This window comes from Gekko japonicus, unplaced genomic scaffold (genome assembly GCF_001447785.1).
Source record: "Gekko japonicus isolate JY-2015 unplaced genomic scaffold, Gekko_japonicus_V1.1 scaffold250, whole genome shotgun sequence".
Lineage (NCBI taxonomy): Eukaryota > Metazoa > Chordata > Lepidosauria > Squamata > Gekkonidae > Gekko > Gekko japonicus.
Window position 1 is genome coordinate 279,840 of NW_015167538.1, and position 12,016 is coordinate 291,855.

Genomic DNA, 12,016 nt, shown 5'->3' on the forward strand with positions numbered 1-12,016 from the left:
CCAGGAGCTCTGCAGGTGTGTGAGAGGGGCTGGTGAGGCCTCCAGGCTGTGGGGTGAAAGGGCCGAATAGTTTCCAGCACACTGGCTTCATTGTTGGTGGGAGACAAATAAGGGGGGAAAGGGAAACCTTGGGACAAATGCAGTCCAAAGAATGGACCGTCTGGGCTAAAATACAATCTGTACTGAGGGCCAACTATCGGGTTTATATGGTAAGGTGTGTGGTGAGTGTGTGGGTGCGCACGCACACACACACACACACTAAAACAATAGGGGTTTCCCAACAATAAGCACAGCCATTTCACACATGATGCAGTTAACTGTCCCAGGTTTTATCACTGAAAGTTCACTCCAACCCAGTCACCTCCCATTCGGTCACTCTGATAAGTATACGTGCGAATGATACACGACAACATTTTGTTAGTGGAGAGAGACAACAGAAGAAAAGGAGTGAAGAGTAGCCAGGATGAATGTTGTTAGTGGCACCGGAAAGATCCAGGAGTGAGATTCTTGTCTCGATCGCAGCCTAGAACATGCCGCTTCCTTGAATGATGGTTCTGGTCTCTTGTGGAGCCCTGCTGGCCTGGATGGTGGGTGAGGCTCAGTTCTGTAAATGCGCAAAGTAATCGGGACGTGCCTCTGAACATGCACAGAGTGTGTTTCCCTCTCCACTGAGTGAGCTCAGCAGTGTGACTTCTAGTCTTGCTTGATTGCCACTACAGAGAAGGTGTACGGCACACCAAGCCAATCTCTCTGTCCTCCATTTTGAAACTGGCCAATGAGTGTGCCATGCAGTTCCCCCTCAGGAAGGACTAGGCCTGTCTCAACACTTGCCAGCATCCCTGGGCTTTTAGCCCTGGAAACGTTTAAGAGGAAATCAACCACAACAGAGGGGAAGAAAGAAGGATGCTGTGTGGACCAGGAAATAACTGGGCCTCTCGCCCTCTCCCCTCACACCATTTACTGTCTTGGCTGTTGGTGGAACAGGGATTTCTTCTTGTGAGGCAACTATTGCTGCTCTGACTAGTTTGGTGCTCTCAATAGCAAGGGACAGGTGTGGCTGGACATCCCTTCTTCAGAGGATGAGGTGATTCACTTATGGACGCAGTCAGGGCTTTTTTTGTAGAAAAAGCCCAGCAGGAACTCATTAGCATAATAGGCCACACCCCACAGCAGAAACTCACTAGCATATTAGGCCACACCCCTGCCAGCACAGCTCATTAGCATATTAGGCCACACCCCCATGTTACCAGAAGTGTGGTCATCCAGCCACGCCCACCTTTTGCTTCTTATTCTGTTGACCTTGTTTGTGGTAAAAACCCAGGGCTTTTTTTGTAGCAGGAACTCCTTTGCATGTTAGGCCACACACCCCTAATGTAGCCAATCCTAATGCGTTTCTGCTGTTGGGTGTGGCCTATTATGCTAATGAGTTCCTGCTGGGCGTGGCCAACTCGGGAGTCAGCTGGAACTCCGTTCCTGTGCGTTCCTGCCCAAAAATAGCCCTGGACGCAGTCTATAGGCCGTGTGGAGATGGAGCATCCAGGCCGGATCACAAGTGAGGGTGTGGGAAGGGAAACATTTGGGACACAGCAGGACTGCAGGGTAAGGAAGGAGGGGCACACTTTTCCTACAAAGGATGTTGTTAGCCTATGGAACTCGTTGCAAGAAGGTTCCGCTGTCCTGACCAGTAGTGCCACTGGCTTTGAGAAGCGATTTGCCTAGTGTTGCCAGCTCTGGGTTGGGAAATACCTGGAGATTTTTGGGGTGGAGCCTGGGGAAGGTGGGGTTTGGGGAGGGGACGGGACCTCAGCAGGGTATAATGCCATCGAATCCATGCTCCCAAGCAGCCATTTTCTTCAGGGGAACTGATCCTCGTCAGCCGGAGGTCAATTGTAACAGTGGGAGATCACCAGGTCCCACCTGTGAGCCGGCAACCCTAGATTTGCCTATCGATATCTGTTAGCTGTGGTGGCTCAAGTGGTTAAGACGCTGAACTGCAGGCTGTGGAAGGTCAGTAGTTCAGCAGTTCGAGACCCGGGTGCCGCATGATGGAGTGAGCTCCCATCTCTAGTTCCAGCTCCTGCCAACCTAGCAGTTCAAAAGCAAGAAATTGCAAGTAGATAAATAGGTGCCACTTCGGTGGGAAGGAAACAGCGTTCCGTGCGCCTCGGTGTTTAGTCATGTCGGCCACATGACCACAGTCTTCGGACAGCGCTGGCTCTTTGGCTTTGAAACGGAGATGAGTACCGCAACCCTAGAGTCAGATTCGACTGGCTTCCGAGCAAGGGAATCTTTACCTTTACCTTTTATCTGTTAGCTAAGTGGAGCCTCCATGTATAGTAGCTGTACACCTCCAAATAGCAGATGTGACATGGAAATAACACTCATGCTCAAAATGGCCAGCCACTTTGGGAACAGGATGCTGGACCGGATGGTCTCCCTTCGCTCTGATCCAACAAGGTACCTCTTCCATAGGACAAGATTTTTCTCATTGCCCACGATAGCCTTCTTGTTCAAGCACACAATATCTTTGACTATCAGTTGCTGGGGACAAGAGTGGCCGCTTTCCTATCCTGGTCGTGACTCTGTTCCCCAGGAAGATTTGGCTGTTCACTGTTGGAAGCAGTCTGCTGGACTAGATGCAGAAGTGGAGTCATCCACTCCTGTCTTCTGATCAGTTCTGCCAAACAGCAGAACGAATGTTACACACACCCTTGGCGTGTCTTCTCCTAACTCATCCCCTTCTTCTTTTTTTTTTTGGTCCTGGCTGAGGTTTAATTTTACCCGGTTGGGAAAAGGGAAAAACCAGTCCTCCCAGTCCAGGAGACAGCTCTATCCTTGAAAAGCAAAGATCCCGGCCTGCGATGAAGAGCAGGAATCCCGGCAGACTGGTTTGAGCCTCGGCGTCTGTTCAGGCGGGATGGGGCTTGGGAGGCTCCACCCGCCGCCGAGACATATAATTTCCCCAAATTTACCACCTGCAGCTCACTAGCAGAGCCGCGTCTCCCGTTTCTGCAGCTCTCCCGTTTCGGTTCAGTGGCAGGTGCGGGGAGCCGGGAGCCACCATGGCCACCATGGGGATCCAAGTGCTGGGCATCACCCTCTCGGTCATTGGCTGGCTGGGCACCATCCTCTGCTGCGGCCTGCCGATGTGGCGAGTGATGGCTTTCGTCGGCAACAACATCGTGGTGTCCCAGATCATCTGGGATGGCCTGTGGATGTCCTGCGTGGTCCAGAGCACCGGGCAGATGCAGTGCAGGATCTACGAGTCCATGCTGGCCCTGGCCCAGGACATGCAGGCAGCCCGGGCGCTGGTGATCGTCGCGATCATCCTGGCGGTGGTGGGCATCTTTTTCGCCATCATCGGCGGGAAATGCACCAACTGTGTGGAGGACGAATCGGCCAAGGCCAAGATCGTCATCTTCTCCGGTGTCATCTTCATCTTGTCCGGCCTGATGCTCCTCATCCCCCTCTGCTGGACCGCCAACATGATTATCCGGGACTTCTACAACCCCATGGTCACCGACAACCAGAAGCGGGAGCTGGGCGCCTCGCTCTACATCGGCTGGGCCTCCGCCGGCCTCCTTCTTCTCGGAGGGGCCTTGCTCTGTTACAATTGCCCGCCTAAAAACGAGAAGCCCTACTCCGCAAAGTACACAGCGGCCCGATCGATGCCAACCAGCAACTACGTCTAAAATCAGCCGGTCTTCCCTGCTGTGTGGTTTTGGCCTGGGACTTCCACCACCCCAGCAGGGGAGATCTAAGACTGCGTTTTTTCCTCCGCTGAACAGTCCCTCCGACCATAATTTAAAAACTTTATGCTGTGGCTGGAGCTTCTTACCCTGATTCCAATAGCGGGCATCATTCTATTGTGTTCACTCCTTGGAGGAAACATCTCAGGCAAAGGGCCTGAATGTGTTTGGCTGTCACCCACTGGAAACACGTGGAGAACCTGCTTCCGAGGCATTCATTGCCTTTGGACTATGGGCAACGGGTTATCTTCAAGGTCATCCAATGGATCCCAGCTCGCAAAGCTGGACTGGGGAGGTGGAAAGGCTCTCCTCCTTGCCTTCGCACCGGCTCACCACCAGAATGGAATGGAGAGCAACAGCACAGAATTTGGGGTTTGTGTGTCTTAGTTTGCTGGGCTATCTCTGGTTGCCTAGATCTTGAAAGACTGAACCACGCTGGTGTTGCAGGGTGGCTTGGAGTGGGGACTGGGAACCAATGTTCCCTCTAAGCTGTGGAGTCTTGTGAGCAAAAACTCTCCTTTGTGAGTGACTGGCATTAAAGTTGTGAGTGAGCGATGTGGCTACTGCATCATTTAGTTTGCTCTGGAGCCCTCCTTCCTGAGCGAAGGCAAAAATGTGTGAGCCGGAGGCTAAAAAACTGTGAGCTAGCTCACACTAACTCAGCTTAGAGGGAACATTGCGAACCCGAAGACAGAATTGAGAATATTGGTCTGATCTTGGTGTTTTGGGCCCTGGCATGAGGGCTGGCAGATAACCAGGAAGGACTTGCAAGGTCATATGGGGGTCTGGCTAATGGGTAGCATGTTGTTTGCAGGTTTTGTTAAGTGTTTAGAAGAACGCATAGAAATGCAAACAGTGCGTGAGCCTCTCTCCCTTCTTAAACAGCGGAGAGACAAGAGCCACACCTTGTCTCTGGGTGGGCCGGCTCATCCTTGCAATCTTTCAGATTACATATGGGATTCCTTGGGTGTAAATTGTTCATTGGAGGCAGAATAGACATCAGGGCGGCTTTGCTGATGTTAGAAGATAAGCTAAAATTTAAATCGGGAAGCACAATGGTAACACAGGAGAGGAGGAGGACACACCTCAGAACCCAAGCAGACCTTAATTTGGAAATGGGCTTAGATCTGGGACCTCCTTCCAGTGCCAAGACCCTCCTTGTGATGCATGGAAAGAACTTTTTATTGATGCAGTCTGGCTGCAGCGGGTGGTGCTCTGACCATGTGCAGAGTGCACTGCTTACACCAGTGAGTAATTGTGACTGAAACCCTCCATTCTGAGACGAGGAAAGAGACATTTCAGACCAAGACAAGTGGCTTTGAGGAACTCCTGAACACCACGATCTTCTTTTAGAAACGATAATTCCCATCCCCTCTTCCCCATGGCCCCAGCTCTGTACGTTTGGAAGTGACCATCCATCAGGAGGGTTTTTGAAGGCTCAGTCTGTTTTGAATATCAGGGCCTGGTCCTGCAGCTTATGAAATAGCAAAGAGTGACCTTCTGTGCATGTGCAAAGTGTCTTTCTCACAACACTGAAATAACCTAGGGATCTGTCAGGATTTGCCTTTGGTGCCGGTCCCATTTGCGTGGCCAGGGTGGTATTGTGAGAATCTCCTTTCTCGCAGGGTTGGTTATTCTGGTCCGTCCGTATCGGGGATTGTCAGAATGAGAGACGAGAGGAGCTGACCCTTTTGCCACTCTGTCGCCGTGTATTCTCTCTCCCTCCATATTTTATTTTATTTCATCGTTTAAAGTGATATTCTATCTTTGTGAACTATGTTAAAGTTTTCAGAAAAGCAGCCTGTAAATGGTTTTGAATAAATTGTGTTAAATAAATGTGTGTATTTATGAGGAATCGAGGGCCTCTCGCTGGTTTCTCTCGCTCCACTCTGCACGTTGAAGCCAAAGAGGAGCCTGCACTTTGATCTCCAAAGCGAAAACGCTCCCCTTTAGAGAAGTGGTGTAGCACAGAGGCAGAAAGGCCGCTGTTTGAGTCTCATCTCTGGAAAGAGCACATATCTGCCTTAGCCTCTATGTTGTCCTAAGGGGATAATTCGTCTCCACCAGCCTGCAGGGCTGTCGTAAGGATTATGAGAAAATGTCTTGGGACGGTTCTGTTATTCGGTTAGTGACATTAAAGTCACTGCTGCCACTGGTTTTCACGCATTAAATTTTTGGAGGTTTTTAAAGACTGCAGTCCCAATTTTGGATTTCCTCCTCCTGTTTTGATTTTATTCCTTTGTTATTAGTCTGTGATGCCATCTGGCTTCCATCACGGATCCGAAAGGCAGCGTCCATGGGTGGGGGAGGAGGGCTTTCCCAGGAGATCTCCCATCCAGCCGCCCATCAGACGGAGACCTCTTTTAATCAGCAGGGCATGGGGGACCTTCGGCCCACACCGTGCATGGATTTCTTTTGAATGAGGGGGCTGTGGCTCATTGATGGAGCATCGGCTTGGTGTGCAGAAGGTCCCAGGTTCAATCCCCGGCATCTCCAGTTGAAAGGGATGAGGTAGCAGGTGATGTGAAAGACCTCAGCCTGAGACCCTGGAGAGCCCCTGATGCCCTGAGTAGACAGCACTGACTTTGATGGACCCAGGGTCTGATTCAGGATAAGGCAGCTTCATGTGTTTATGGTTTGATGCTGGATCATAAGCTGTCTTGAAAACCCACAGTTGGAGAGGGAGGTTAGAAATCTTGAAACACCCTTCACACACACACACACACACACACACACACACACATGGCTCTTACAGCATCTCCCAAGGATGAATGAATGAATCGACACCCCATAATAATACAGGGGTGGCTTAAGGAATTGTGCCGCCCCCAAGAAACTTCTTCCCGTGCTGCTCCGCCCTTGATGCTAGGGTGGTTCTTCCAGCTCAAAGCATGAGGAAGTCCGCAAAATGGCGGGACCAGGGGTCATTTCCTGCAGGAGCGCACAGGAGCGGAGCTCCGGCAGTAAAGAGCCCAGGGGGCGGGCACATGCAACAAGCCCCACCCCCTCCTCCCAGCAGCCCTCAGTCAGAGCAAGAAGCAGCCAGGTAAGTTGCAGAGCCCCCGCCCCATAGAAAGCAATCCAAAACAGTCCAGTGGCAGCTTTAAGACCAACTTTTATTCAGGTACAAGCTCTCGCTCCTCTGCGAGGACAGATCTGCACGTTCCCCCCCCCCCAATAGCTAGCAATCCAAAACAGTCCAGTGGAGCCTGAGCGGTCGGTGTTGCCTTCTGACCCACTTCCCGTGATGTCAGGGGGTGTGGCATATGCAAATAAGTTATGCAAATGAGTTATGCTAATGAGCTCCTGCACCTCTTTTTCTACTAAATGACCCCTGGGCGGGACACACGGTAACTTGGTATCGGGGGCAATGAGAGCCTGGAGGGAGTGCCAGAGGAAATGGCAGGATGCACGCAGACCTCCTCCTCCTCCTTCTCTGCAGCAAGATCCCATCAATCACTGAGCCATCCACGGTGGCTCTGCTGCCATCAAATCCCCTGGTGTTGCCCACTCTGAGTAACTTGCATTCCGGGCACACCGATGGACCTAATCCTCCATCAAAGGGTCTAATCCCCTTTACAACCTCCTGTGGCTGTGGGTTTCACAACCTATTTATAATTCGGAGCACTTCACACCTGAGATCACCGTAATCCTGACTTAAACCACCCTGTAAGGCGGGCTGCTTAAAGGATCTCAGAGGGCGGGTGCTGCCTGAGACCACTGGCAGAAACCCTGGAGAAGAAGAAGAAGAAAAGAGATTGGATTTATACCCTGGCCTTCACTTGGAGTCTCATCTCAAAGCGGCTTACAAACTCCTTTCCCTTCCCCTCCCCACAACAGACACCCTGTGAGGTGGGTGGGGCTGAGAGAACTCTGACACAAACTGCTCTTTTTCAAGGACAGCTGTGCCAGAGCTTGTGACTGACCCAAGGTCACATCAGCAGGTGCAAGTGGAGGAGTGGGGAATCAAACCCGGTCCTCCCAGATTAGAGTCCACGCACTTAACCACTACACCAAACTGGCTACCAGCCCGAGCAGGCAATACTGAGCCAGATGGACCAAGGGTCTGACTCTGGATGTGCTCTGCTGCCCTGCTAGGGACAGGGACGGTCTTAGCCACAGGGCAACAGGGCAAAGTACCTGTGGCCCTGCCCCACCTGGTTGTGGAAAAGAAGAAAAACAGCAGGTTCCAGCCACCCCCACTTTCACCCAGCCTGTTCGGGGTTTGGTCCAGCTGCTCAAAAGTTCACACAAAGAAATTAATGCTGAAATCCAACTTCCATGTTGTTTATAATTCTTGTATTTCAACAGGTGGACATCATCCAGACACCAGAGTGTCGACAAGATGTACAGAACGGGACGAACTTCTCGAGTTTTGCCGTTCGTTTCGAGAACAATCTTGATCAAACTTCAATTTCCAGTGGTCCTTTCACAGTCTAATTCACCACTAGTGAAATAATAATGGTTGGTGATAAGAGCTGTTAGAAGCCTTCCTGAATGTTTGGATACCTTAGTGGTGAATTAGACTGTGAAAGGACCACTGGAAATTGAAGTTTGATCAAGATTGTTCTCGAAACGAACGGCAAAACTCGAGAAGTTCGTCCCGTTCTGTACATCTTGTCGACACTCTGGTGTCTGGATGATGTCCACCTGTTGAAATACAAGAATTATAAACATGGAAGTTGGATTTCAGCATTAATTTCTTTGTGTGAACTTATGCAGCATTTCACTTTGTATTGATGTCATATGTATTGCTGTGCCCTTAGTTTCTGTTCCCAGCTGCTCAAAAGCCACTTGTGCCTGCTCCAACCATCTTGGCAGGGGCTGCTCGTGCCTTCTCCGTCTGGGGCTCGGGCGACCCGCTTCCAGGGGCAGGGCAAAGGCCACCCCTTGCATGGCTCCAGGGTGAAGGAGGCAGGAGGTAATGACTCTGTGGCCTCGTCTTGGACTTTTGCCTAGGGCCCCAACTGCACTAAGACTTCTTCTGCTTAGGGAAAGGCTATAGCTCAGGGGTAGACCTCAGGTGGCCGAGGCTGCGAAACACCTGGCTGTGCCTGAGACAGAGAGAAGCGTCCTCTGCTTCTGCATAAGGAAGACCTGGATGTAGACCGGGAAGTGAAAATGGCCCTGGAGCCAGCCCAGCTGAGTGTCCCCCCCCCCCCGGGGTGCCACAAGCCAGCCCTGCAGGGACCACTCGGCTCAGCAGTGCAAACAGTGGGAATTTGCTCACCCACGGCTTCTTCTTGACAACCGGCTGCAGCGTGGGAAAAGACAACCGGTCCGGTGGGCTGACTCAAGTTAGCCTTGCCCATGAGAGGCTTGAGTCAAGCACCCTCTGGGGTTCAGGCAGAATTGTTAGAGCTTGATTATCCCGGCTTCTGGCTGCCCGCAAGCCTCTCAGGCAGTGGCCCGCCGGGAGATTTCCCTGTAAGTTAAACACAGCCAAGTCCACCCCTGTCTTCGACAGCCTCTGGGCCCCAGGAAATGCCTAACCTTGCATGCTGCCAATGCTGGCTATCACTTTTCAGCATCTGTCCCGTAGCACCTCTCCCCAGCTTTGCAGATATTCCAGTATTCCAGTGCTGGGTTCAGAGGCAGGGGCAGGAGCAGTGTTCCCTCTAAGCTGAGTCAGTGTGAGCTAGCTCACAGGTTTTCAGCCTCCGGCTCACACATTTCCCCCTTAGCTCAGGGAGGAGGGCTCCAGAGCAAAGTAATTTATGCAGCAGCCAAACTGCTCGCTCACAACTTTAATGCCAGTAGCTCACAAAGCAGAATTTTTGCTCGCAAGACTCCACAGCTTAGAGGGAGCCTTGGTCAGGAGCCCTTTGGGTTTCCCCCTCCGGTGGTGGCGATTCCCTGCGGGAAAAGGCTGCAGCCGAAGTTCAGAGTAGGGGAGGAAAAAACGCTGAGGGATGGAAGGAACCACTCGGGGCCCTTGTAGATAATAAAACAATCTCTTGCTCCTTCTCAGGTGTTGCCCCATGCTGGAGGTAGCGGTGGGGTCATTGACTCCGCAATAAACGCCAGGGTGCCAAAGGCTGGGATTGACAGGTGTGTGGGGGTGGGGGTGGCTGCGGCTGTGCATGCACAACATGAGGCTGTGCCAGCCCCATCTCCCCATCCTGGTAGCTGGACAGGGTTGCCAACCTACAGGTGGTGGCTGGAGATCTCCAGGGATTGCAACGTTTCTCCAGGTGACGGAGAACAGCTCACCTGGAGAAAATGGCTGCTTTGGAAAGTGGACTCTGTGGCCTTATACCCCATTGAAGTCCCTCCCCTCCTCAAACCCCACCCTCCTCAGGCTCTGCCCCCAAAATCTTCAGTTATTTCCCAACCCAGAGCTGGCAACCCTAAAAAATGGAGCTGCCGGATAAACAGGCTCTGGAATCACCAGCTTGGCTTTGACCATCTTCCAGCAAGATCCTCTGCACTCCCAGCGGTGAGCTGGACCCCCAGCCGGCCAAGGAAACAACCTGCCTTGGCAGTGTAGCCAAGCAGGGGAAAACAGCAGGGGGGGAGGTGATTTGCTGGCTGTTGACTGCCCTGGCCCCACAATGTTTGCAGTGGAGACGCGCAATCCTGGAGCAAGGGGCTTTGCAGGCAGGTACTGGTTTACGTCTGGGCATCTCCAGCTCAAGGCCATAAAGAAGGCCAATGCTATGCTGGGGATTATTAGGAAGGGTATTGAAAACAGATCAGCCAATATCATAATGCCCCTATATAAATCAATGGTGCGACCTCATTTGGAATACTGTGTGCAGTTCTGGTCACCACACCTTAAAAAGGATATTATAGCTTTGGAAAAAGTGCAGAAAAGGGCAACTCGAATGATAAAAGGGTTGGAACACTTTCCCTATGAGGAAAGGTTAAGGTTCTTAGGGCTCTTTAGCTTGGAGAAAAGACGACTGAGGGGTGACATGATTGAGGTTTATAAGATTATGCATGGGAAAGAGCAGGTAGAGAAAGAGGTACTTTCTCCCTTTCTCACAATACAAGAACTCGTGGGCACTCCATGAAATTGCTGAGCGGTCGGGTTAAAACGGATAAAAGGAAGTACTTCTTCACCCAAAGAGTGATTAACACTTGGAATTCACTGCCACGGGAAGTGGTGGCGGCTACAAGCATGGACGGCTTCAAAAGGGAATTAGATAAGCATATGGAGCAGAGGTCCATCAGTGGCTATTAGCCACAAGGTATAGATAGGGGCTCTGGGGCAAGTGATGCTCTGTCATCTTGGTGCTTGGGGGGGGGTCAACAGTGGGAGGGCTTCTAATGTCCTGGCCCCACTGGTGGACCTCCTGATGGCACTGGTATTTCTGGCCACTGTGTGATACAGAGAGTTGGGCTGGATGGGCCTTTGGCCTGATCCAACATTGGCATCTCTTATGTTCTTATGTTCTCTTAAGCAGGGAAAAGCAGCAGGGGGGGAGGTGATTTGCTGGCTGTTGACTGCCTTGGCCCCACAACATTTGCAGTGGAGACGCGCAATCCTGGAGCAAGGGGCTTTGCAGGCAGGTACTGGTTTACTTCTGGGCCTCTCCAGCTCAAGGGCTGCAGGGGTTTGGAAAGAGCTTCCTGAGACCCCGAAGAGCCCAAGGAGACAATACTGAGGTTGGTCAATCAAGAATCTGCGCTCATCCTTCCTAGGGCAGAGGAGAGTCTGCAGGTTGCAAATGCCACCAGGACAGTATCAGGCCTTATTAGAGTATGCCTCCCCTGTAGTATGTGTCACCTGTGGATTAAAAGCAAGGCTTGCAAAATCTATTTGGGGTGCAGAAACTGGTGTGTAGGCAGCATCGGAATCGCTTTCCGGTTGCAAAATCCGCCCAGCCTGTGTTTCTGGGCGCGTACAGCAGCACCGCCTGGTATACGGCAGCTTCTGTAGCCCACAAACGTTCAGTGAAGAGATTCCCTGTTCTGGGGCAGTTCTACCCTTCCCACCCAGCTTGCATTTGGTGGTCTCCTCTCTTCCTTTGCTTCGGGTGCTCTGCACTACCTCAAAGGGCTTCTGAAGCCTCACAGTTGCCACCCAAGGTTTCACAAGAGCGCCTGGTGGATCAAAGCAAAACACATGATGCAAGACAGCTTCTCTTCCTGAGCAACACCCAAACGGCACTCTCCTTGCAAGGCTGTGGCCGTGTTGTTTGTCTCCAAGCCGCTGGCCCTCAGCGGTATTTTGCCCCTGAAACTGATGCCTTCATAGCCTGGTCAACAGCCACTGAGATTTTTTAAAAAAATCAATAATGTACCAACTACAGTAGGGTTTC

The 12,016-nt window shown here is 51.7% G+C and overlaps 1 protein-coding gene across 1 annotated transcript; it reads left to right on the forward strand.

Moving 5' to 3' along the window:
• The first annotated feature begins 3,008 nt into the window (after nt 1–3,008).
• On the forward strand, nt 3,009–4,278 carry LOC107112416 (claudin-4-like). Its single transcript, XM_015413545.1, has one exon. The coding sequence runs from the start codon at nt 3,063–3,065 to the stop codon at nt 3,690–3,692; it is 630 nt and encodes a 209-aa protein (XP_015269031.1). The 5' UTR covers nt 3,009–3,062; the 3' UTR covers nt 3,693–4,278.
• Nucleotides 4,279–12,016: the final 7,738 nt, after the last annotated feature.

What these genes read in the sequence shown, in the direction of transcription:
- LOC107112416 (XM_015413545.1), top strand. Translation starts at nt 3,063, where the DNA reads ATGGCCACCATGGGGATCCAAGTGCTGGGCATCACCCTCTCGGTCATT.